Here is a 26,751-nt window from a genome sequence, read left to right on the forward strand (position 1 = left end):
GACGTGGTGTCGATTTCCTTGCGGATTTCGTTAAAAAGCCATTTTGGCAACATTATTGTCTTCTCTGCGGAGTGTATGCCCAATACAATTCCATTTTCGACATTTTATTTCGAAATTAATTGGGCAGCAGGAGAAGGTCCATATTGGAGATTGTTCTCGGCTAAAAGATACGGCATATAATTCTGAGGCATTTGTTTTAAAACCGTTTGAAGACGTCGACTTATGTGGTCAGACACAAGCCAGGTTTCGGGACCAAATAGGATAGAATTAACGTTGGTGTTGAAAATTTTGAGTTTTGTTTTTAGTGTAGGTTGCGAGATCGTCACAGTTTGGTAAGCTTGCGAAACGCAGCTCGTGCTTTTAAAATACGAACTGCCACATCTGCAACTGCGCCACCATCTTTTGTGATTTAACTACCGAAGCAGCAGAACTCACCCACATCTTCCATAATGATGGCGTTTTCGTTGGTAGTAAGTTCAAGAGAAGAAATATTTGTTGTTTGTATATATTTGAAGTACTTTTAAATATGTATTTTGAGAATGATTATATATTTAACTACTGAAATATTCCCGTCATACTCAGGACAAATAAAAATTACATTTTCAATCGCAAGTAGCTAAATTTAATTTGTCTTTTCTTAATAAATATAGAAAGCAATAGAAATGGTACAACAAATATGAGTAAAAAGAAAAGTTGTGACGGGCGACGAGGGACATTACATATATGTATATATAATTGGCGCGTACATCCTTTTTGGGTGTTTGGACGAGCTCCTCCTATTTGTGGTGTGCGTCTTGATGTTGTTCCACAAATGGAGGGACCAAAGTTTCAAGCCGACTCCGAACGGCAGATATTTTTATGAGGAGCCTTTTCATGGCAAAAATACACTCGGATGTTTGCCATTGCCTGCCGAGGTGCGACCGCTATTAGAAAAATGTTGTTCTTTAATTTTGGTGATTTGAACCTACGTTCTCCCTGTGAATGCCGAATGGTACTCACGCACCAAACCATTCGGCTACGGCGGCCGCCTATGGGGGACATTAGCACAATGTAATATCGACGGTTCTCTCTTGCAAACAAGTGCTACTTTGGACTGAGTAGTAAAAGCTTCTCTCGACGAACAAAAAAAAAACACTCGTCATGGCACAGAAGCGTGGACGATGACAATAACCGGTGAAGCTTCACTTGGAGTGGTTGATAGAAAGATTTTGCGCAAGATTTTTGGACTTTTGCACGTTGGCTGGATCATGTTGTCCGAATGGATACAAACGCTCCGGCTCTGAAAGTATTCGATGTGGTACCAGCTGGTGGTAGCAGCTGAAAAATAACGCCTCCTCTGCGTTGGAAAGGTCAGGTGGAGAAGGACTTGGCTTCACTTGTTGTGTCGAACTTGTGCCGGTTAGCACGAGAAAGAAACGACTGGTGCGCTTTGATAAACTCTGCCAAAATCGCGTAAGCGGTTATCGCGCGAATTAAGAATATCGACGGATCAATGAACCATGCATTAAATTTTCCTCTGGTAATCCTGGAGTGTTTACACAGAAAAGTGATCGGAAAAAGTGATTAACTCTATACTAATAGCCCTTTTCGTTTCGCCAAGCGTTGGGAAGTGACGACAGCTGAGCTGGATGTGTTCGTTGGTACCTTCCAACTATCTTTCGCAAGTATTCCTCCAGAGTGCGTTTTAATCTTTCGACCATTCCATCTGATTGGGGATTCAAGAGTGTTGTACGTGTTTCGTGTTTTTCACATAAACAACAAGCAACAGATCGCTTTTAATACTGCTGATTCGAAGTTCCTTTCTCTATATGAACGCAATTCAATCGGTACTCCAAACCTGGCCACTTACTGAAGTTGTTCCTAACAACGATCATATATTTGATCCCAGAGTCACCAGGCCACTCGCTCAAATGGTGAACCTGTGTTGTATTGCTGTAATCTTCCACGACTTTTCTTCTCCTTTGGACGTTTTGCTGCCGTTGCCTGCGCTCAAATTCGAATCCATTCGGCTACTGATTATCTGCAATTTACCTAGTACATCCTCTACTTTATCTTTTCCAGCGTTTTAGATCACTTAGATGACCCCCACTTGGCCCATTGTAGAATTCCTTTAGCACAGATACAGTTCTGGTTTTAGGGAGAAGAATCAGATTACGGGAATGTGCCCAATACTCCTTAGCCATAGGACTTTCTTTCGCCATTTCATTTTTAGATGACCTCTCTCCAGCGTCTTTCGATTTCAATATCTTTCCCAGGTCAGCATCTGTCAATTGATTTCTTATCGCACTTGGTTCCCTTTCATTATCGGGTTGCAACTGCATTTGTCTGATATCAACTATCCCTCCAGATCTCTTTGAAAGAATGCTACACTCTATAGCACAAGGTTGAAGAAAAATAGTATCAGCATTTCCATATTAATCCCCTTTTCGATGCTCGATCTCGAAGTCATAATTTTGCAGTCTTTCGATCCACCGTGCAATTTGTCCTCTCGGATGCTTGAATTGGAGTAACTATTTCAATGCTGCATTGTCGGTTCTTAACTGGAATCGTTGGCCGTACAAGAATTTGTGGAAATGTCTTAGGCACTCAACTACAGCTAACAGTTCTCGTCTGGTCACACAGTAGTTCATCTTCGTTTTTCGAGGACTCTGCTATAGTATGCGATCACTTTTTCTTGCCCATTGATGATCTGTGGCAGCACTCTATCTATTCCGTATGCGCTAGCGTCTGTACCCACAACGAACTTTTCACCCGCGACCGGATACGCTAATTGTGGTGATCCCTGGCAACATTTGCGAATCCTGGAACACTTTGTGCACATATTTTGGTAGAGGCCAATCTTTTACCGCTTTTATTATCTTCTTCAAGTTACGTGACTTCTGTTTTGAATAAGACACTTTTCTTCGGATTTAATCGTAAACCCGCGGAGGCGACGCGGTGAAGGAACTCTTCCAAATTTTTCAGATGGTCTCTTAACTTTTTACCCATGATAATGTCATCCAGATAAACTTAACCCGTTTTCCAGTGGAGTCCCCTCAGCACCTGCTCTATCAGGCGTTCAATGCTTGCTGGTGCGTTACACAATCCGAAAAGCATTACAGAAATAGTGAAAAACTATGCTGTCTTTTCACGATCGCTATCCTCAATTTCCACCTGCCAGTAACCACTTTTTAAATCAAGCGTGGTAAACCATTTCGCACCGGACAAAGGGTTGAGAGAGTCATTTATTTGTGCTAATTGGTAATTGCCCTTTTTCGTGATTTCATTCAGCTTTCTATAATCCACACAAAATCAGGTGCTTCCATCTTTTTTCTTAACCAGCACAACCGGTGAGCTCCACGGGCTTATCGATGGCTCAATAACTCCACTTTGCTGCATATCCTGGATTATCTGATTTGCAATGTGAATCTCAATATATGATGCCGTTATTTTTGTTTAATTTTGCAAAATATCTCTTATTAAAACCATCCTGCCAGGGTGCATAACCTCTTGCAATAGTAAAACGGCAGTGGATTTCAATAAAGTAAAAATAGGTTTTTATGGAAGAAAGTTTTTGATAGAATGAAAAAATAATTTCCAAATTTGAAAATTTTTGATGATATGAATTAAGGCTTCTTTTATAGATTAATGTGATTAAAACTGCAAAACCTGAAACCTGGTGAAAAGACACCACCCTGCGGAACTCCTTGCTTTATTTTCCTCTGTTTTGAGATTTGGTCTCGTAATAGCACCGACGAATGGCGACCACTCGCTAGTTCGCGGTCCACCTTTTCAGCCCTGACGGAAGTGTCGACTGTAAAACATTATCTGGTAGCGTGTCATGGCTGACTGTGTCGAAAGCCTTTTTTAGGTCCAACGCTACTAGGACAGTCCTCTCGCTGGAGCGGCTTTGGTTGAACCCGCGGTTTACCTGGGTGTTTACGACGGTGAGTGCCGTAGTGGTGCTGTGCACTCTACGGAAACCATGCTGGTGTGAGGCGGGGGTTAGATGTTTCGTGTAAAGAATGAGTAGAAGGGTTTCAAGAGTCTGCACTACTGGGGAATGGAAAGTTATCGGACGATAAGAATCCCCTTGGTTGGCAGGTTTTCCAGGTTTCAGTAGTGGGAGTTCCTGATTTCCACTTTTCAGGAGTAATAAGAGTGGCCATAGGCATATTGAAAACCCTTGTCAGGTACTCTACTCCCAATGGGCCAAGCTTTTTCAACATCAGCATGTTTAGTCTGTCAGGGCTTATGACATTAGATGATTTCATTTTGTTAATGCCCCCCTGAACATCATCGCTAAAGAAAGCAAATGGCGTACTGTTGTTCGTAAGTTTGTGCAGCCGTCTGGTGGCACGACGCTTGGATCTGTCGGCCGGAGGATTCAGAATGGATTCCCGGCTAAAATAGCTCCTGCGTCTCTTTGGGTCCGACGAAGTCAACCGTTGAAGGTGATGTCCACCTTGTTGTGCTTTGTCGGGTTCGACAGGGACCTGGTCAGCTTAATCAAACCAGAGGTGAAGTTGCAAGTTTTCAAATGTACTTCCCATTTAGTCCGCATTTGTTCGATGACCAGTTGCCGGATCTCCAAATTGAGATCCTTTATGCGAGGATCCCCGGGAACAGCTGTTTCAGCTGAGAAATTGGAACCTATGTCCCGGATCCTTCCAGCGGGTATGAGGCGAGCCGCAGCAGCTGTGATCACCATGTGGTATGCGCGTTCGCTACGCGCACATCGATGGGGATGGGGAGAGCGTCTAAGGTGTCCTCAGAAAATTTCGCGAATCTGGCGCAATTAGCTCTGTTAAAGTTAATGTGTGACGGGTGATCCGCGGAAACAAAGTCGGCAGTCCTCTCGATCGAGATGATAATGGGCAAGTGATATGATGCAACCGATAGCATAGGTCGCCAGGTTATGCTATTTATTAGACCTGCGCTAGCAATTGTTTTGTCAGGCGACTTGCTGCAATTGCCCACTACCCTGGTGATGGCGTCGTCGTTTACTGTGCTAATTGTCGAATCGTCTATCTGCTCTGCCAAATGCTGTCCCCTACGACCGTTTGGTAGGTTTAAATGCCAAAGATCGTGATGCGCGGTAAAGTCACCTACAACCAATCGGTTTTCACCTCTGATGAGCGTCCAATATCTCGTCTATATTATTCATGAGTCCGTTCCAGTTTAGTTGTAGGAGCTTGAAGCTCCTCGAGAGTATAGTCGTAACACGGGGTGTGGGGGACGCGTGAGGTTGTCTGCGTTGGTCCTGCTGTGCGTTCCGCAGTTTTTGTTGTGACCTGATGTTGACGGGCGGCCGCGCGACGGAGAGCGGTTGCCGGTGCAGAGCTCTGCAGCAGGGGGCAATGTAGTCGCGTGTCCACTCACGGGTGGTGCGCAAGCTAGAACTCCTCGGAAAGAGACACCAACCACTGCAAGAATTGACTGACTTGACTGATGCCAGGTTCTGGAACCCTGGTCTGACACACGGAATAGACTGTGCGAGGGACCAAGAGCTGTTGATTTGTCCCTGCACTGGGAATTAAATAATTTAAATGTCTTATTTAACAATTTCCATTTAGTTTTTTAATGACTTTTCATTTGGTTCCGATTAGAATTTGTCATCGACTGACGAAATTGAAAATCTTAAAAGAAGGTATTCGATAGCGAGTGCGTGAATTCAAAACCCAAAAATTTCGAGTAATTTTACTCGGTGAAAAACACCGCGATTTCGGTAATTTATAAGGTTTTATCTACAACTACAAACCTTATCAAGGCGGCCACCATAGCCATAGCGAGACTGGCGGGAGGGCCCGGGTTCGAAACCCGCTGTAGTCATGAAATATAAAATGATTGAAAAGGTTTTTTCTAACAGCGGCCGCCCCTTGGCAAGTACTGAATTGACTAACCTCCGAGTGGTTTTTCTGGTATGAAAAAGCCCTTTACCGAACGAGCTTGTATATAAATATTGATATATAGCCGAACACTTAGAAGCAAAAGAAAGAAAAGAAAACAAAGAGACCACTTGTAGATTATGTCCCAAAAAATGCTCAATGTTGTGTAGTAAAGCCAAAAACGTTATGAATTTTTTATTATTCAAGTTTTATACATTTTAAATTTTGTGTTGAATTTACAACATTTTTCTTAAAAATATAACTATATGCATTATTTAGATAAATACACGTCGAAATCAAAAATCACAATGTAACTACAATATGGATATATTTAATTTTATAATTTTTAACATTTAACATTTAAATATACACTATTATTATTTCTTTAAATGTTACAGGTATTTAAACATTCTATGTTTGTAGAAGATTATTGCAAAACGTAACTTCTTATTAAATATGATTTCCATTCATATCCGCTTTAACATGTTTATTTTGGGATTTATATGCACTAAAAATGACGTGAAATTAGTTTTTATAATTTTTTCATCACAGACTTTCCTTAAAATTCATTTCTTATTATCATTATTTACAAATCATAGCCATTCCTTATATATGACTGTATTCTTATTTTTTAAGTAATGCATTATATGTATGTACTTGGTTATGCAAGTGTAATATACTTATATAATATATTTTAATCTACACTACATATACACTAAGTGTTTCAAATAGGAGTACTTCGATGGCCCAACTTACAAATGAAACCACCCAAATCGACCATAAATTTTATCAAATCGTTTGTAGGTAAATAGGTATGTATAACAAGACCATTAAGTTGCGACTCAAGCTTTTATATGGTAAATTTTTGGTTTAAATTAAAACACTATAACTGTTATAGACAAACTAATTATAATATGTCTCACTAAGGTTCTAAATAAGACAATAGTCTAAGGGTTTATTAGCATTTTTAATCTCCTGCATGTTACGTTAAGTCATCAGTTTTTAAATACAAATCAAAATATAAAATACCTTTTTTGAAACACTAATGCAAACCCATTTGAAGATATGGAGACAAACCCAGTTGGAGAAATTATTGGAGTGAAAACACCCTGAATTATCTGTGGAAAATTTTGAGACAGTTTTCTTTCAATTTCTTTCGGTAAAGTGCGTATGAATTTTCAACTATTTGCAAAAACCTGCGGATAAAGAACAAACATACCTATGTATGTGTAATTCCTTAAAATATAGCACATCCACATTTTTGGTTTGAATTTTAACGTTATCGAAGCTTTCGAAAGGGCCTAATTGTTTCTTTCAACATTTTGCATGTTCGGCTACTGAATTACATTTAAGATAAAATTAATTTGAATAGAGAGAAAAAGCGTATTCTCAATGTATGTGAGTTAAATCGAAATGTTGAGTTACGAGCTAGTGTATTATTTGTGAGCCGTTAAAATGAAAAGCGCATTCTATAAAAATAACGATTTTTTTTAACCGAAATAAGCTGCCTTTCCGGCTGCCTTCCTTTTGGATATGTATTTAGAATCTTGCCTAGCATTCAAAACATTATTGAAACAAAATGTGTAAAACTTGAAGCAGTAGAATTAACAATTGCTTGCATATGCTTTGGAAACAAAATGGCTAATATTTCACCGTTTCAATATTTCACCATTGGTATTCAATATGATATCAGCATTTTTTTTAATTTACCTACGGAACATAGACAAACAACATTCATAGATGATCTTAAGATAGGAGCAACACTTCCTGTGACAGTTCCTTCCAGCGAACGCTGCTTCGCAGCAATCGGGATAATTAAAACATATTTACCTAATTAAACTGAACAAAAATGAAATGGTTTAGCTTTACTTAGCATCCACAGAATCCACAGAATAGAAGTTACGAACAAAGAAATTCTTTTTTCGTTTAATTTTCCCTTTAGGGACGAAACATTAAAGGAATATTTCTATAATAATAAAAAAACTAAATATGGACATATTTGAAATACGAAAGGCATATTTAGTGGAACTGATTAAATGGAAAGAAAATACTTTTTTTAACAGTTTACTCAACAGGAATGTATGTGTTTAAAATGTTTCCAAATGCTATTTCGGTGACCTTATTAAATGTATGAGGAATAATTTAACACTTCAACTTTCATTGTACCTGTTTTGAGAAAAGGGGCAAAAATAATTATTTAGGTAGGAACCAGAGAGTTCAAATGTAATTCCGGAAAAATTTCTCTTTAAATATTCTAAGAATACAAATTATACAATATTTGAAGTCGTTTTATACGATAAATTATTCATACTTCCGCCCTAGGCTTCAAAAGTTTAACCCTACCACCATCTGGACTGGTACTGTTTTCGGTAAGGTTGATCCTGAAGACACCCTTTTTCAAAATTGTTATCGTCTATTCGTGTTGAGCAACATTTTTGTAAGATTGCAGCCACTGTTGGCGATGCAACGATAAGTTTAATTCGTATATTGGTATTAATAGTACTGAATTAAATATTTATGACGTGTTTCACTTAAGCGGGTTGGCCCCTTAAGTGTGTTTAGTGTACACTCCTTGACTTATATGTATAGTACGTATTTATGAAAATAAAAACTGTATACTGTTAGGACTGCGATAGTACATACGCAGTTATATTATATAAATATGTATATAAGTATAATAGTTTGATTACAAAAGCTTTTAGGAAAGCATATCACAAGAGAGAGGAAATGTTAAACTGAATTTAAACTTGAATACATACTCGTACGTATATGTATATTATTTTAAAGTATACTTAACCACTAACATTTCTTTTATAAATTGTACGTCCTTTTTATTTGGGATTGATATTCTTAACTTAGCTATATGCTTCCCTTATATTTTTTCTCTCCATAATTTTATACAAATATTTCAAAATTTATAATCTTTGAATAGCATAAAACGGGATAAGCATAGTGCACTTAACCAGTTCTAAAATCTTAGAGTTTTACTTCTGCTCCTCAAAAAATTTTCAATATTGAGCAAGAAATACATACTTACAAAAACTTTTTTGCCCACAAAACAAAAAAACAAAAAAATCAAAAATGGAAAAAGTTCTTAACACTTTATCGACCGGTTATGGTTGAGGCTGCCACTCAGTAAGTACCGGCTAAATTTTCATTATGCATTGTGTTGTTCTTATTCCTTTTGTTTTAAAGTAATGGAATTTTATTGATATTTATACTTTATTTTGTATTTGTTTTATAAAAGGAGAGTACAAAGCTGCAAATAATTAACGACGTTGGCGCTGCGTAGTTATAAAAAGAGCAACCCACTGACAAAAACCGTCGATAACCAAAAGCCGATTAATAGGCTACCGGTCAATAAGCGCTGGCAATCGAAAAGCCTATTTATAGGCTACCGGTCGATAAAGTGTTAAGGTGATCGAAAAATTCAAAATGTTTTTAATGTTTTTTGGGTGGTAATAATAACGTTGGCGGCAACAATTTCGTGAACTATTACACCTTTAAATTTTAATTGCAATGATCTATTTAGTTTTCCACTTAATTGCCTTTTTTTTTGATTAAGATTTTTAAATGTGCACTGGTAATTGTGTACTCGTAAAATTTCAAACTGAACTATATGTACTCTAGCAAATTACGTTCGTTACAATTAGATTTGAAGATATCTGATATGGAATGGCTGGTGTCTATTTTATTTTATTTATTTATTTACATAAAATATTATTATAAATGATTCTATTACACAATTAAGGCAACTAGCAGCCACTGCTGGCGTTACCATGATAAGGTTAATTCGCCTGGTTTCTTCAGCAAATTACTCATTTTCTACTGCTCCTGCTGGTAAAATCGCAATGTGTACCAATGGCTGAAATAGTAATAATTGAGTCATGATTTGTACCATATCGTATCTTATGACCACAATTGTATCATGATTTGTACCTTTATACCTGAAGCATGAATGTGCAAATTTTCCATTTTTGAGTTAATGAGTTGACTTGATTAACCTTTGGATGTTCTATGTTGTACCAAAACTCAGAATACCACGTGTACAAAGAAGCTATAAACAATTTGGCATATCAGAAGCCAAATATTCTAAATTTTCGATAAATATACGTTTTTCGATCTTTTAATTTTTACACATTCGTTTTTCTGGCATAAGGGAGACGATATATCTACAAGTGTTGCAATCTCGGTTCGAAACATTACTCTCCACACAAGAATACTGTTATAGAAATTTTCAAGTTTAATTCCCTGTGGCAAAGGGAACGGTAACCATTTGCAGAATTCGAAACGGAGCTCAGATTACAAATGTGATTTAGCGAGTTTGCGTGCGCTTGGTGTCAACGATCTTATGGCTAAAAGATCGAATACGCTGACGAAGATCAAAGAAAACTGTGAAATAAGGGAAATTAGGGAAATGAAAATTTAAATGATGTTGTCTTGTGGAAATAAGAGAGGAATCAATTAATAATAGTATTAATAACTTTCTCATTTGCGGTTTTTGAAGGCGTATGCAATATTTTACTTTTACTTATGTCTAAGAAAGCTTTTCATTTAGATTTTCTTAACATTAACTATGGTGAATGGACATCCATAGTCGTTTAAAGATAACTGGTAGAGAAATGCTTTCGTTTGCTAATCTTTTTCCTCTTGCATTAATTTTACTCTAGTTTGCACACTAATTACTTTTATCAGAGTATACTTTTAAATACCATATATCATCATCATATAAAGGATTATATTTTTTGTCACAATGAAGAATATCGAATAGTTTGTTCTGACCCTTCAAAATCAAGGCATCATTATTGCAGAATTTTTTAAAATTCAGGAAAAAATGAAAAAAAATATAAGTTCGAGGTTGTTAGATGAGGCATGTGAAAAGGTGGTTATATCGTGCGGGGTGTCTTCGCATGCTGCACATATGTTTAGTATCTCGAGGTCGATTCTCGGTAGGTAACAATTTAACCTGCTGTAACAGATATCCAGAACGTAATTGTGCCAAGGTTACGCAAGTCTTTCGGGATAGCTGGAGCTCTTCATCTGCTGTGGGTGGTGGTTGGACTACGATTCGAGGGTGGGGAGGTTAAGAAGGTGGTAAGGGTCTCCCGATCAATGTCATTGTTGTCGTGTTGCAAATTGCTTGCTTGCTCTCTAACGGAGAGCACGGAGACTCCACTGTTCGGGTGGGGTTCTGGAAATTTTGTATTTTCTGAAAGTTCAACTAAAGGTGGCCCATACACCTAATTCCTGACCTGAGTTTCCTAAAAAATTAGGAGAGTTGAGAGTATTTTATATATTTTAAGTGTGTTATCAAAAAAGTTCTTGTAACTGTACGTTTTGCCAAATCAGAGCCCTTCTTGACGAATGAACCCTTTTGAGCGAACAACTAACATTCTTAAAATATTGAAATCCACGTCATAGTCCTAACTTAATAAAATTATTACAACATTTAGTATGATATATATATATATATGTAGCTTGCTTACCTCAACTGTATTACTTACTCGCGACGAGAACGCTTAGGTCGTGAAGAAGCAATTGAAGAAGCTACACCACCATTATCATTTACGTTAGTTATACCATCAGACAAGTTCCCATAATGATTTGGATGAGCCGACTGTGAAGCATTGATTGGTACATGAGCAGTTGCATAGGTTGAAGTGCTCGTATGATTGCCAAGCTTATCGATTCCTCTTATCTTCTTGCTGGCTACAGATTGAGCGGTGACTTGTAGCGAAATAGCATGGGTATTTAATTTTTCTGCTAACAGAAGATCTTTAAGTCCCTTCATTTTTTGACTGTAAAGTGTAATAATGGGACGTTTAGTCATAAACTCGAACGGATTCTCGTCTTCGGGTGAGGGTGGAGATGGAGATGGATTCAAATATGAAAGAGTATTGTTAATAATGTCTTCATTATCTTGGACCAACTTTGCACTGAGTTTTGATTTCTCGGTCTCCAAGCTTGAGTCGATATTTTTACTTGTGATATTTCTTACTCCATTTGCTGAATCGCTGTTACAGGCTCCCTGCCTCTGTTCTAACTGTTTCTTTTGTTCAGCGAAAGGCTCGCCTCCGCCCTGCAATAAAAATTCAGGATTTAAAATCTTCTCCCCACATGCGGCAGTTAGATTCGCCAACGTAGCCGTAATATCCGATTTTTTCGCATCCAAAGAAGCCTTCTGAAATGTACCATATATCAGAACTAATTCATGTGAATAAGAGCAAAAATGTTATTAAATCTTAACCACATCTACCTCTTCCTTTTTAAGAGTATTGTTATTCATAATGCAGGTAACAACCTGATCCTTTTTCAAATCGGAGTTCACAGGCATCTTTTCAATTTTAAGAAACTCAGAGGATTCTTCTCTTAGTGAATTTTCTAAAATCCTCAATGAGGAAGTTGTTGCTTCAGCCAATCCTGGAGATATTTGTTTTTTTGCGTACACCTCATCCTCTTCAGGAACCTTAATCACAACTTGTGACCTAATGTCATAATCGAATTTTGTAATGTTATTTACTAATGGTTTAGCCCAACCAATATGCAATATTGGTGTTAAACTGTCCTCCTCCCATTGGCAAATACCATCATAGAAACGCAATAAATTTGCAAATACTTCGGAATCGCGTAAAATACTTCGTGCCGAATGACCCGAACTTTCCGTTTTCATAACGTGGGGTATCATCTCATTCGCAATGTCCAAAAGCTCTTTATAGATTTCCTCATCGTCGCGGCAACTGTACGTATAGAGACGTATTACATCTGCGGCATTAGCCCACGCAGCAAAGGCTTCACGATATTTTAAGAGCCGATTATAAAAATTACCCTTAAATTGAATTGAAAATATTATAATAAGAAGATAAATTCAAATACGATTATTGCATACTGAAATGTTATCTCGCTTCATACGTACATACCTGGTAGGTATAAGGGTAAACATGATGGTTGCGATAATATTTACGAGCAGATTGTATAGCCTCTTTATATAATTGTTCACAAGATATGCGTTTTGGTGATGGACATATTTCTTCCAATTCGCCAAGTGTTCCTGCATATAAAATTTAGCAGTACGATTACATAACAAAAAAAAAAAATCAAGCTTTATTGGTGCATAAGAATTGTATTAGCAATGAAAAATAAAATGAAAATGAAATGAAAATAACCTAACCTAATGTACGTTAATTAGCTTTGTTTTTGTCTGATCAGGCAATAAAGTTTACGAATAATCAAAATGTATATTTGATGTCTTTATGCTATTCTAAAAACCTGCGCTAACTACATACAATAAAATTAAGCAATAGTGGTACAAAAAGAGAATGACGAGCACAGGAGAGCGATCCGCTATATCAAAATGGTAAAATGTATGGACGAATGAATTATGTAAAATACTACATTTCATCATCACACAGTGTGGCGATTGGAAGAAGGATATATAAGGTTGAAACTAGAAATGATTGTCCTAGGGTCAGGGTAGGAAATGCTTCGTTATTGACAGACTTCTTCACTTTCTGAATCCTCATTTACTTCTTCATCTTCTGTATTTTCAAAATCTACGCCATTTCTACTTTTTGGTACATTGAGTATTCTGAGTACAGTACTATCTCGATAATCCGGACACCCTTAATGTTAGGGGTCGTCCGGATTATGGGGGTGCCCGGATTATAGATGATTTTTTTTTTTCAACTAAACGTTGTTTTTTTTTTAAATGAACATAACGCAATTCAGATATATGTATGTACATAAATAGTTTTATTAAATACAGTACAAGCATACTTACATAATAATATGTACATCTGTACATAATCAAACATTTTTTTTATTTAGTATGTACTATTTCAAAAAAATTATTAATTTTGGTCTGCTGCGAGTTCGCCAGCAACATTTTATCTGCAGTTTCTTTAAATCGTCTTAAAACTAAAATATCCATAGCCGAAGCGTCAATTTGTTCTGCCCATTGTATAGCCTTGGAAAAAATATTTTTTGCTTCACCGCTACTTATAGTATTTACCGCTTCAACTATGGTGCAATCAGAATCAGCTTCTCCTATATTATTATTTTCCACCACAGACTGTACAATTTCCTGATCAGAAAAATCGTAGTCGAATTCATCTATTCCTTTCGCCCAATTATTTATGAATTCAATGTCATTCTGTGAGTCTGGATTAATTGATGCGATGATAGTTTGAATTTCATTCAAATCTGGATTATTGACTCTAAGTTGAGCCAGAGGTATCGAACCTTCCTCGGTCCATTCTTCGCTGTGACTCCCCAACAACTCCTTCCAACTGGGTACAATATTTTGTTGTGATATACCTAACCACGCATTGTTTAAAAATGTAACAGCATTTCGCAGCGTAAAGTTTTTTGATGCAATTCCAAGATCTGTATTGTCCGTAATGAGATGATTTAAAAGCTGTTTTCGGTAAGTGACTTTTATATTTTGAATTAAATCTTAATCTAACGGCTGTATGACTGCTGTGCAATTAGGTGGAAGAAACACAATTCGGAAATTCGGATCCGTTCCAAGATCTTCCGAACCTACGTGGCATGGCGCATTGTCAACTAGTAAAATAGCCTTTAACGGTCTATTATTATCTTTTAAAAACTTTTTTACGTTTGGTATAAAATGTTTTCTGCACCATTCTGTAAATAAATATGTCGACATCCAACCTTTTTTACTTGCATTATAAATTACAGGCAGATCAAAATTTTTAAATGATCGTGGATTAACTGATTTGCCTATTACCAACAATGGTAACTTATGTGTACCAGAAGCGTTACAACAAGGCATAAAAGTTATACGATCTTTCGAAATTTTTCTACCGGATGCGGATTTTTCGTGCGAGTGCACCATTGTTGTTGTAGGAATAACTTTCCAAAAAGCTGCAGATTCATCTGCATTATAAATCTGCTCATTGTCTAGCTCCATTTCTTCAATGATATTTTTAAGTTTCTGCCTAAACGGTTCTACTGCAGAGACATCACTGCTAACTTTTTCACCACAAATTTTTAATTTTCTTATGCCATGTCGTGCTTTAAACTTTTCGATCCAACCTAGACTTGCTGTAAAATCGTTTTTGCCAGTTATTTGATTGTAGAAATATTTTGCTTTGGTTTGAATCATTTCGGTTGATATAGGAATATGCTGGTGCCTCTGTTGGATAAACCAAGTCATTAAGGCCTCCTCCATATCAGCATGTTCTCCAAGCTTCATAGTCTGCCTTTTTTCTGAAAAGTGTCACTAAGTTAATTAATTGTAAACTAAATTTAATTAAATGCTCACTCACAAGGTTTCTGTTCACATTTAGTCGCGAATTTTCTAATGGCATCACGTTTCTTTTTTATGTCAAAAACAGTAGATTTGTTGACACCAAATTCTGTTTCAAACCATCTTAATGATTTTCCCTTATCAAGGAGATCTAAAATTTCACATTTTTTCTGAAGAGTAAGGGTTTTATGAGCCCTTTTATTAAATTTTCCACTGCTCATAATAATAATGTCCACTCAATTCAGTTTGTCACTAAAGAATAAACACAACGCGTGATTTATGCTGTTGCATTTCGTATACATATATTGTTGTTAAAGTACCGCTATTTTACGAAAAACTCACAAACCAAACTAAAAATTAAAATACATATGTATGTACATATTGCGAAGCAAATTTGAAAAATGTCCGGATTATAGAGTAAAAAATGTTAAACTGTCCGAATATAGCAGTTGTCCGGATTATAGATGTGACCGGACTACCGCGTGTCCGGATTATCGAGATAGTACTGTACTACCTTGAATTATTTATGTGTAGACTTTTATGTTATAAAAAAAAAATACACGAATAGTTGGCTTTTAAATTGAACCTATTATTATTTTTTTGAAGTGGAACTTCTTTACGCGCGTCAGAGAGAAAGAGAATAGTCTCCGCTTTGTGCGGTGCTTCGTAGTCTCCCCACTCTGTACATACGTATTACAGAGTATACACAGACAATATACATATGTACTCTTATGCATACTATGCCACATATTGCCGCCTACGGCCTATTTTATATGGTGACATCCGTATACAGACGCCTAGACACGTATAAAATGACGCGGATTTTTGTAGTCCACGTGCTCATCAAAATTATTATTATTAAATAATATTTAATATTTAAATATATATTCAGTGAAAGTAAAGTTAAAATTTCCAAATTAATTTCCAGTTAGAACAGGTATGTAATGATAAATTTTTATGAATATACTATGTCAAATTTAGTACCTACCTATACGAAGAAATTAAATATCAGTATATTATGATCACAGGTACTATTGAGGAAAAACTGCTGTGCCTTACTAAGCCCGATTTGACATCACTAATTTGAGTATTTGTAAGTATAATTTTATAATAGTTATACATATTATTGTATTGGATGACCATAAAAAATATTGTTGATTTCCAATTTGGTATTATTATTGTACTATTTGTTATAGACTTCAATATACCAAAAACGCCTGCTGAACGTGCACGAGAATACAGAGCTCGAAAAAAATTGTCGAAGCAAGAAAAACCGCCAGCGCAAACAGCAGCACAACTCAATCCAGAAATTAAGAAGTTTCACTTCAAATATGCGCACGTGGTGCGGCTGGTTCTTTTTATATTATTTTTCAAATGTAAACGGTTTTGTCAAATAACAATTGAACTGTTGATTAAGTTTAATTGAATTTCGAATCGATTAGTCTAAAATGTATGTATGCACAATGCTTTTTCTTGAGTTTTTCTATTTGGAATATTGATTCTTCACTTCAAAAATAATTTGACTAAAAAATAAGTCAGGATTTGATCAGTTATTAGCGCACTTTTTTTCAAAAAGTTGGAGAAGTAAAAGGATACTTGTAGATGAAGTCCTGAATTAGCGACTCCAGGCATGTAATGTGGGTAAACCAAAACTTAGATTTTCCTCGATTTGCATATGATTTGGAACCTCCTTATTTACTTCCTTGAATTAATATTTTGCCCAACCTATTATATAAAAGGCTTTGTTAGCGGTTATTTAAAACTGAACTTAAAAGTAATTCTGATTAGCGTTGACACCTGAATTTTATGGCAAAAATAACAACCAATAATAAATTTCACTACAATAATAAGATATAGGTAACAAATGAAACGTATACAATTTTATTAAAAAAAATGTTGTATGTGGTTTTGCTACATGGTTTTTATTGCATTTCATTTTAATAGTAAAACATGGATATCAGATGAAAGGTGTTTAATAAAAGCAAAAATTTTAAATATTCAAAAATATACATATACGTTTATGTAAATAAGACATTAAGAGAATCATATTTTTAAATCACATTGATATCTAATTTTGAATAAAATCTTTTAATTTATAACAAAATTTATTGGAGGTAGTTAGGATATGGGTATCAAACAAAATGTGTTCAACAGAATGAATAAAGCTTTAATTAAAAATATGTATGTGTATGGCAAATCCACCTAATGGTGAATAACAGTACAGATGAATTAAACATTATGGGTGAGTATCTCGAAAATTAAGTATTATTGAGAACATTTTAGCTGTAAAATATTTTTTGAATGGCGTTGTAACTAAATTTTTAAGTCAAAAAGTGTTGTAATTGTCTTATAATGTAAAGTATGTACATACATCTACTTTAAGAAGCATCATTATTCGAAAACCACTATCGAGAAGAGGACCTCATGGCTTTGCGAACGACGTATATTATCTCCAAAAAATGAGCACTCAGCTGTAATAAGCCATACAATTGTAGATAAAATAAACGGAGATGTAATGACGCACACATCGATAGATTCGACTTTAAAGCAAGAAGAATTAACTGTTTATCCAGTGTTTTATTGCTAAATAGCCTAACTCTTCGGGACTACCATTACACCGCATAAAAAATTCTAGCTCTTGAAGCAATTATTTTGACTGGTCGGGCCACTACAGCCGGGTTGGTGCTTGACGACGACTGGGAAGTGCACGAGCTCGAAAATATATAAGCATTTACTATATAACATAGAGAAACATCAAATCAAAATAGAATCAACATTTTCTCTAAACTTTCCTCTCCAAATTGGCATTCCCAGGGCTCCCATTACTAATAGCTCACAACAACTAAAAAACACTATGACTCCATAAAGAAATTCTACGCAGCCTACGCAGATGATTTTTACTAGTAAAAAAAGTAAGTAAAAACAAGCATACAAATTCTCCTGCTACGGCAGGCATTTTGACGCGGTGCAGGGGCTTAATTGAATGTCAAAACGGATCAAAACACCAGGAGGAATTGCAATAACGACTGTAAACAACCGCAAACTAGTGGGTTGGTCTCGTTCCCGGTGCATACAACCGCAATCGCCACTAAGGTCAAAAGCCAAATTTTCAAATCGATAGCTGATAGACTTAGGACAAAGACAACGGCCGGCAATTGCCCGGTCGGTTCTGAATTATGCACCGTCTATCTGTTCGCTGTAACTAGTGACACGCAGTGAATTAAGCTAAAAGCATGGCAAAATACTGCCATCAGGAGAGACACGGAATGTCTCCTGATGTCTTCTTTACAACATCTCCACAGCGAGGCTACTTTGGTCCTAGTTGGGGACCATAGTAGGATGAGGAGCGAGCAATTCCTAATGTGATGATACGCAAGAACCACCCCTACAGGCTCTTGCTGGAGGCTGAGCCACCTCAAAGGCACGTCAGGAGCCTTCTCTTCGACTTAACTGATGACATCCAAAACCTAACACGACAGCCACCAGGATACACACAGACTATAAACGGCAATCATCGGGTCTCTTACTACCTATTTAAACTCCCGTCCCCCGAATGCGGTCTTCGACATCCAACCAACACCCATCGCAGTCGACAAGTTGTCTTGTGACACTAACTACCTATTCACCTGCTTGGGTCTACCGTTAGATGCGATTGACAAAGATAGAAAGTAACTTCAGGCAGGCAGTCCTTGATAAAATGCTATAACAAAAGCAACAATATGGTAATTACCTATTCACGTACCCACTTATCTAACACCCCTCTCCGTTTCGACCTACCCCGGTGAAACAGCATGTTTCTGGGCCTACCCTTAGATGAGATTGGCGATAGTGACTGATAACTCTACCGCGCCTGGCAGTCTGGTCGATATATATTATTCCAGATAAATTACTTATTTTGAAACATAAACGTAAACGTAATATAAAAAAACGTAATTTACTGAAATTTGAAATGTGAAGATAATTTTTTAAGTAAATGAGCTTTGCACAATAATACGAATTTCAGCAGTTAGTATACATATGTACTATAATAATACATAGGTACATATATTTATATGCATATTTAAATGAATGATTTTTGTTTCAAATTTCATACTTACCTAAAGCCATGGGATATTTTGCCAAATGACCCATGTCGTACAGTAACCAAAGCAATTTTTGCTGCAAATCCGCAACTTCTACACAATCACTATTTGCTGTCATTGATATATTAATCGCTGAGACTACAGCAGTAACTTCCATAGCTCTATCACATACAACTGCCAAGCCACCCAAATATAACCAGGTTCCAGATTCAATCCCAGCGGTTATATCTTGACCGCGTTTATCTTCACTACCTTTACCATGCCACGTAACCTCAATACATTCAGTGTGCTTTAATCCAAATACGACCCAGGCGTGGTCTTCAGATATAGCCAAATGTACATCACGATAGCCTAACATCTGACAGCCTGCCACAACTGCAAGAGCTACACCAAAGCAATCCAATTTATTGCCAGATAAATAACTGTACAGGTTTTGCAAATGAGCCCGATCCTTGTAACTACTTCTTATTAAAGAGTGCCAAATTACGTCTGATACTTTTTTGATGACTTCGCGAGTTGCTTGGCGATTTTGCGTTGGTTTTGGTTTATCAACTACGGATAGTATGCTTTGAAATTTTTTATATAATCCCGAAACCAACTCATAAGTTACAACAGGAAAAGGTACACTGTTGCTCTTTATTATGCCGCAAGTTGACGCTAAGGAAGAAAATAAAAACTAAAATGTTTCGAAAATTGCAATCTAAGCAAAATACCTGACGTTAAACCAACACCAGCCGCAAGAAGTGGAAGGGAAGAAATAGTCGTATTTGTAGTTGCGTTCGATAGTGCATGTTCGGCTGCTAAGGCAGCATCACCTGTAGTTAAGGAAAGCTCGACATAGCCCGCAACAATTGAAAGCAAAGTTAAGTCGGGCTCAATTCCATGCCCCTGGGAACCTGATTCTAGTGATCGACGAAAAAAATTCACAACATCTGTTATTGATTTAAGTGGAAAATTACTGGGATCTACTGTTGAATGCTGATAACTTTGACGTTCCGTTTGAATAATATGTGGGTGCTGATGGTTATTTGAATGGCCAACAGATGGACTAGCACTCGCACTACGGGTAACGGAAGACATTGTGTATGTACTAATTGCTTCTATTATTAATATTACTTCAACGACCGAGCTATCTGACGCACCAGTCAGGAGTACATCAACTGCCGAAATCTAGGGACGCCACAAGTTGACAAACAACTTTTCCTGTTGCTCTATTAAGACCTTCACCTCTCGTTTGTTATATCTTTTGTTTTATTCGTTATTGCTTCAATGCTAACGTTTCTATTGCTGCGGTTCGGTTCTTTTATAAATATTATTTTGCGAGCACATTGAACACGACGGAAAAAGCCAAAACTATTGTTTGTCACAGCTTTTGGTTAAGTTTATTTATGGCTTTTATATATGTCAATATTGGATAGGCTTTCCGAAATTACAAATACGTCTTAAAATAAAAAGAATAACATCATTCCATCACACCAATGAAGAGGACTATTATTCACATTCCCCCATGTGCAAAAATTTTGCATTATTCCTGAACGAAATGTTCCATGTCTAAAAAATATCCGGGATTTGATCACATACTAAAATGCATCGCTTGCCTTTTAACTCACATGTTACTTTTTTATTTATTTTTTCTATTCCACGTTAAGAAATTATAATGCCACTATATACGTATGTATATTCAATCGCCACCTGCAATCCGTGCTACTCAATTATTTTTGTATCTTTCTCTATTTTAACTTTCCAACGCACTTTCGTATTGTTTACAAAACATTAAATGACGTCTTATAATATGCGAGGAAAACATAACAAACAGATGGATAGTGTTGTGGCTTTCAACCATTTTAAGTAATGACATTGTGCTGTTTAACTGTGGTGAATTATTAAACAGGGCTTCAATCTGCAAGGCATTGAGCGTTTAATTGGAAATCAGAGTTAAACTTGTACTAAAAAATTTTGAAGGCCATGAAATTCGGAAATTTTGTTTAACAAAATTGGTATAGTTTTTAGTGAAAAAAAGCACTAAAGCACACTACACATAGCTCACAAAATAATCCCGCCTGAAATATTTTATCCACATGTTACAATTCTTCAAAGGGATTTTAATAAAATGAAATTTAAAGAGAAATTGTATAAAGCTGTAAGCATTTTCATTATATGTCAACCACAACTAAAAATCAGAAATGCAATTTTTTTCAAGATGAGTTAGTAGGAAAACACTCAAATTTTTTGAAGTGCTTATTATAATTTTAAAGAGCAAAGAATGGGAGTTTAAAACTGAATATCTCCTCCACTCAAGATGATAGTAAACAAGGTTTCCCCATCCCAGACCGTGATGTCAGCCAATAAACAAAAGAAACGAAAAAAAAGAGGAAGGAGAAGCAAGAGAAAGGTCATCTGGAGGCTTTATAACATTTGCGCTTTCACAATTTAACAACAATTTTTATTATTTTGTTAAAATTCCAAATATTAACCGAGAGAGGTACTATAAGGTACCGATTTAGAAGGCCAAGTGGTGTATAGATGAAGCAAATGAACATATGTCGGCAAATTAAATTACATGTGTGTACAAGGCAGTGCAGCCTAATGAGCTATAGCCATACTCGCTAGCGGCGAAGCTTACTCGATAATTTTGTTATTGCTTGCGCATGTAATGTGAGTTAGTGGGTCCATCGGGTTTGACGTGTTTTATGTTCTAAAATTATTGCTTAAATGTAAAACAAATGCTTGTATTTCTAAATAATTCCTATATTTTTTAATCACTCAATTCGCCGCTTTTCGATTGCATCAAGTTACCTTAAGAAATTTTTAGCAAACAAAAGTTTCAAATTGGCACAGCAGAAGAGTAAAATTTTCTCACCATATTAAAAAACTGTTAACCCCAAGGCAAGGGTTTATTTTCTGTGCATACATATATATCGTCAATTCGCCAAGGACAAATCAAGGCGCATTTATAAGGGGTGGTTTTATTAGAACATCTGATATTTTTGTCTCGGTGATTCTTTTCGTTTAAATTATGTGTTTTGTTTCTACTTCTTCTTAATTGGCGCGATAACCGCTTATTCGATTCTGGCCGAGTTTAACAAAGCGCGCCAGTCGTTTTTTTTCGTGCTAACAGGCGCCAGTTGGACACACCAAGTGAATCCAAGTCCTTCTCCACCTGATATTTCCAACGCGCATGATTCCTTTGTTTGGAAAGCCTCAAATGAGAGGAAGGTAATGCAGCGGCGCTATAATAATGAAGATACAAGTTCGTGGCTATTAGGTGAGTAATTAAATAGGAAAAAATTAAGAGACGGGAATAAATATGTATATTTTTAGGGAATTCTGGATACCCTCTTGAGCCATGGCTTATGCCCCCGTATGGATTACGCGAAAGTGAGACCGACGTAGGCAAATGTATTTTCAACGATATTCATAGTAAGGCTAGAAGCATTGGCGTATACAAAGGTTCCTGCATTTATTGAATCAAAGGTAAATATACTAACATTAATTGCATTGTTCACTTTAGGCCGCTGAAGAATATTATCGGACGATAGAAAGCCAAGGTACAACGCAACATTATTTGCAAAAATTGCAAACGTTTGCGCCGCTCTTCACAATGTATGTATCAATAGAAATATTCCATTTCAATTCAGCAACGAAACTCTAACTCCAAGACAAGAAGGACTGTTAGAATGTACACTATTGGACATAAACAATCGATTATCAGAAAGGATAAGAAAGAGAATAAAAGACCATCTTTCCCAACCAGCCATGTAAAAATTTAATTTTATTGCTGATAAATTAAATAAAGTGTCTTAAGTATAACAAAAAATTGTACTTCATTTCTCAGGTATACCTATGTCTTTCTTTTTATAAAAAGTAAATAACTAAGCTTAAAGTTATCATATACATAAAGTAACTCATTATTAATTCATTTTTCGTTTTAGCAATGCGATTTCACATTTCAGGTTTTTCAAGTCATACTCTAAGACTTGAATCTTCATTTTTTTATATTGCACTTCAGTTGCAATTTGTGTCTCCTTTAGTTGCAGTTTCCTTTTTGCGATTTCATTGCTCTCTTCGAAAAGCCTCAATACTTCACTTTGAAATTTTTTTTGCTTCTCAATCTCTTTTTCAATTATTTTGACTTTGGGGTCTGAATACCTTTTTCTTTTAGCAGCTTGTTGACCCTCGTCGATTTCCACTTCCTCACGTATATTAATTTTTGGCGTCTCAGTCTTGCTTGAGGTTTTGCCTTCGTCGTCACTCGAAGAATTATCGGCGCTCGAGATTTGGCTCAAGTATTCGCTAACGAAAGTATCGTCTGCCTGAGGAGCCGCAGTAGAACAGCTAGGTCCGTCTGTATGGCAACCATATGAATTTGTGCCTGGTACTCTCAATATATGCTCGCTTATTTTGGCTGCGGCAACTATCTGTTCCTCCATATGATTCAATGCAATCGCATCATACGGACCACCACCCGTTTTCGTCATGCTTTTCATGCGCTGGGTAAGCTTGTGTTTTGCATTGTACTTGTAGTCAGTCCATACCTAGGGGTTTTACAAGAATTTATTACCACAAATGAAAAATGTTTAAAAGTAATGGTAAGTGTTAATACAAACTTTCTGCCATCCTTTTGTTGGCTTCACGGGGGGTCCATTACTATTTAACAATTGCGTTAGCTTATCCCATATTTGTTTCTTCTTCGAACGGCCATTAGCTGCACTCTGTAAACTATTTTTAGCTAATGAATCGTGCTTTTCCATATATTTTACCATTATATTTCGTTGAGCAGCATTTGTTTGTTGAGACCTGTGTAAATAACTATATAAAACCTAAAATTTCACAAAAAATTTACATTTTTAACTTACATTTTGAAGAAATAAGCAGCTGAGAAAATGAAAAACGAGAGCAAATGTGGGGTCGAGCTGTATCTATCGAACGTTAACGCTACAACATTTTTTGTTAGAGAAAGCAAAAACGATTACTTCGATTATCGTTTTTGCTCGATATCGAATTAAAGAAAGCCACCCCGGTGCATAAATTCCTCCCGTTGATGTTGAAGACTCTATTGCGCTAGAAGAAACAATAAAGAGAGTAATAAGACAGTATTTTCCTCACTTTACACAACCCAGAAGCTCGGAGATAAAGTGCTAGATCTGCGGTAAGGCTGGACATATTGCACGCAATTGTAGAATACCACATAGCCAACCGAAGACGAGCTCAAGCGGAAGGAAGCAACATAATCTGAAAAACAAAACATCTTGGGCATCGTAAAGGGAAGCAAGAAGTTAAGGCTGATTCAGTACTTCGGCGACCTGGTGATATCAAGTGTAAACATCACATCAATGCACTTAGAACCCGATGAGTGGGAACCAAGTACGATAAGGGAGAGTCAATTGAATGATGCTGACTTAAAAACGATCATAAACGCGAAAGTCGCTGGAAAGAGATCATCCAAAACTGAAATGGTGAAAGAAAGTCCTGTGGCTAAGGCATATTGGGTACAGTGGAATAGTCTTAAAGTCATTAATAGAGTTTTGCACCGTGTATGGGAAAGCGAAGACGGAAATCATTCGCGTAATCTGATTATAGGTTCTAAATCCAGAATTACATCCATGTTACAGGAATTCCATAATGCAATCCAATCACTGGGTTCGGCTATAACAACCTCTAAAGTGGTGGAACTAAGCAGGAATAGCCTCACCACCTTGAGTGAAAACCGTAAAGTTACCTTAATCTGGATCCCTGGGCATCGGAGCATTGAACATTGAACTCCGGATCGGGGATTGTAGATGGAGAGGCCAAACGAAATGCGAAATTAGCAACCTCAAACAGTCGTCAACATTGTTAAACATGAAAAGACGGGACGCCTGGAGACTAACGTCAGTATAACTGGCTTTTGGTCTGTTGGAGAACAAGCACCCAAAATGGGAATCCCTCAGAACATATACTGTGACAGTTGTAAACAACCGGAGAAAAAGGAAACAATCTTCCAGTTCCCCTGTGAATGGCACTCTGGACCTTTCCGGACTGGTGGACTATGCACTCCCGCCTACACTTGCCATTACAACGTTCACGACCCTCCTACCCTAAGGGAAGAGTGGGAATGGGACGATGTAAGACAGGGCCATCCATGTATACGCAGATGGCTAAATGCTCTAGGGCAGGGTGGGCGCATGTGTATACTCCGAACATCTGAGCATATCCTTCAGTTTTCGGCCCACCGACTACTGTAGTGTATTTCAGGCTGAACTGATGGCAGTAATGTTTAACAAAGCTTTGTTAAACTCGTCCAGAATGGTTTAAGCGGTTATCGCGCCATTTAAGAAGAAGAAGAAGGAAATGGCAATAATGAAAGCCGCGTCACGGGTTCAGCGTGATGCGATATGTCGAAATGATATCTACGTTTTCATTGATAGCCAAGCGGCGATAAAATCCCTCACAAAACAGTCGACAACCTCTCTTAACGAGTTGGCAGTGTCATTTCACCTAACTTAACCTAGCGATTCGCCATCGACTCTCACTCCTGCTCTCAGAGAGTACTGCCCAACAAACCGGCATGCACGAACAATGGAACAACATTTCTCGTTCTCTACGTACCGCCGCCGAAGAAGAAATCGGATTCCGGCGAGCCCAAAAAAAAAGTCAGTACGTCGAGGAATGTCATGCTGCCGCAGAAAGAAAGGATGCCACCTATAGAGCCACGCTGCGATCGGGCGCAACGCGAGCCATGCGGGATCTCTACATAGAGCTAAAGAAGGAAGATAGACGTATTATCCGAAAGAAGAAACGAGAGGCCGAAATACGTGAGTGCGAGGAGTTTGAGAGGCTGGTCAATAGGAACAACGCCCGAAAATTCTACCAGAAAGTTCGGCGGCTTACAGAATGGAGCAATCTTAAATTATGGAGGGAAAACTTCTCAAACCTCGCACTCGCGTATCGGCACCCACGTCACTGTAGGCAGTTATAATTTCGAGGTTGTAAAAGACTTCGTTTATTTAGAAACCATCATTAACACCTAAATAATGTCAGCCTTGAAATCCCACGTATAATCTCTCTTGCCAACAAGTGCTACTTTGGACTAAGTAAGCAACTGAGCAGTAAAGTCCTCTCTCGACGAACAAAACTAGGCGCAAAGCGAATTGTGCACCAGAACAGTTACTTCATTTTTCGCTTTTTTTATTTTGACAAGTCTAACGTCAGTTCCCTTTCCAATACGAAACAAACGATCAAAACAAGCAAAAGGGGGAAAAATGGAAAATGTTTGTGAAAATTCAGTGAATGGTTTGGTAATTTGTGATTTGTGAGGTTTAAACTGAACAAACTACTGAAGACGAAGTGCCGTGTGTTAAATTGTGAAACCACAAATTAATGTAAAGCTTCCAAATGCAGTTGTTTGCGTTTTTATGCGGAAGACGTCGTGGCAAGAAAGTGTGTGTCTTCCTCTTCACATAAAAATTATTCCGGTCCCTTTTGCTTGCTTATTTACGCTCTTGCAATACAACGAATTTGGAAGCCGTTACCGAGGCGTATATATTCAAAGTGA

At 37.1% G+C, this 26,751-nt stretch overlaps 2 protein-coding genes across 4 annotated transcripts; both read right to left on the reverse strand.

Moving 5' to 3' along the window:
- Window positions 1-6,151: 6,151 nt before the first annotated feature.
- Window positions 6,152-20,998, reverse strand: LOC129247160 (menin). Of its 3 annotated transcripts, none has more exons than XM_054886124.1 (6): window positions 19,931-20,998; window positions 19,233-19,874; window positions 12,785-12,915; window positions 12,124-12,693; window positions 11,354-12,048; window positions 6,152-6,375 (listed from the first exon to the last, which is right to left on the reverse strand). In XM_054886124.1, exons 1-5 carry the CDS (start codon window positions 20,295-20,297, stop codon window positions 11,368-11,370), a joined length of 2,391 nt encoding a protein of 796 aa, XP_054742099.1. In that variant the 5' UTR covers window positions 20,298-20,998; the 3' UTR covers window positions 6,152-6,375; window positions 11,354-11,367. The 3 variants fall into 3 exon arrangements, with proteins under 3 accessions (XP_054742099.1, XP_054742100.1, XP_054742098.1); XM_054886125.1 differs by lacking the exon at window positions 6,152-6,375 and adding an exon at window positions 9,695-9,732; XM_054886123.1 differs by lacking the exon at window positions 6,152-6,375 and adding an exon at window positions 9,701-11,128 and having other exon boundaries at window positions 19,931-20,997.
- A 2,129-nt stretch (window positions 20,999-23,127) lies between these two features.
- On the reverse strand, window positions 23,128-24,125 carry LOC129248328 (uncharacterized). The gene is made up of 3 exons (XM_054887826.1): window positions 24,074-24,125; window positions 23,825-24,014; window positions 23,128-23,752 (listed from the first exon to the last, which is right to left on the reverse strand). Coding segments are annotated over exons 1-3 (816 nt in total). The 5' UTR covers window positions 24,076-24,125; the 3' UTR covers window position 23,128.
- Between the last annotated feature and the right edge of the window lie 2,626 nt (window positions 24,126-26,751).

This window comes from Anastrepha obliqua, chromosome 5, assembly GCF_027943255.1.
Source record: "Anastrepha obliqua isolate idAnaObli1 chromosome 5, idAnaObli1_1.0, whole genome shotgun sequence".
Taxonomy (NCBI): Eukaryota; Metazoa; Arthropoda; class Insecta; order Diptera; family Tephritidae; genus Anastrepha; species Anastrepha obliqua.

Coding starts and splice junctions, on each gene's coding strand:
- LOC129247160 (XM_054886124.1), bottom strand. CDS start 20,297: ATGTCTTCCGTTACCCGTAGTGCGAGTGCTAGTCCATCTGTTGGCCAT. Junction 12,694..12,784: donor TTTACCCTTATACCTACCAG/GTATGTACGTAT, acceptor ATTCAATTTAAG/GGTAATTTTTATAATCGGCT. Junction 12,049..12,123: donor ATACTCTTAAAAAGGAAGAG/GTAGATGTGGTT, acceptor GGTACATTTCAG/AAGGCTTCTTTGGATGCGAA.
- LOC129248328 (XM_054887826.1), bottom strand. Junction 23,753..23,824: donor CAACAAAAGGATGGCAGAAA/GTTTGTATTAAC, acceptor TAAAACCCCTAG/GTATGGACTGACTACAAGTA.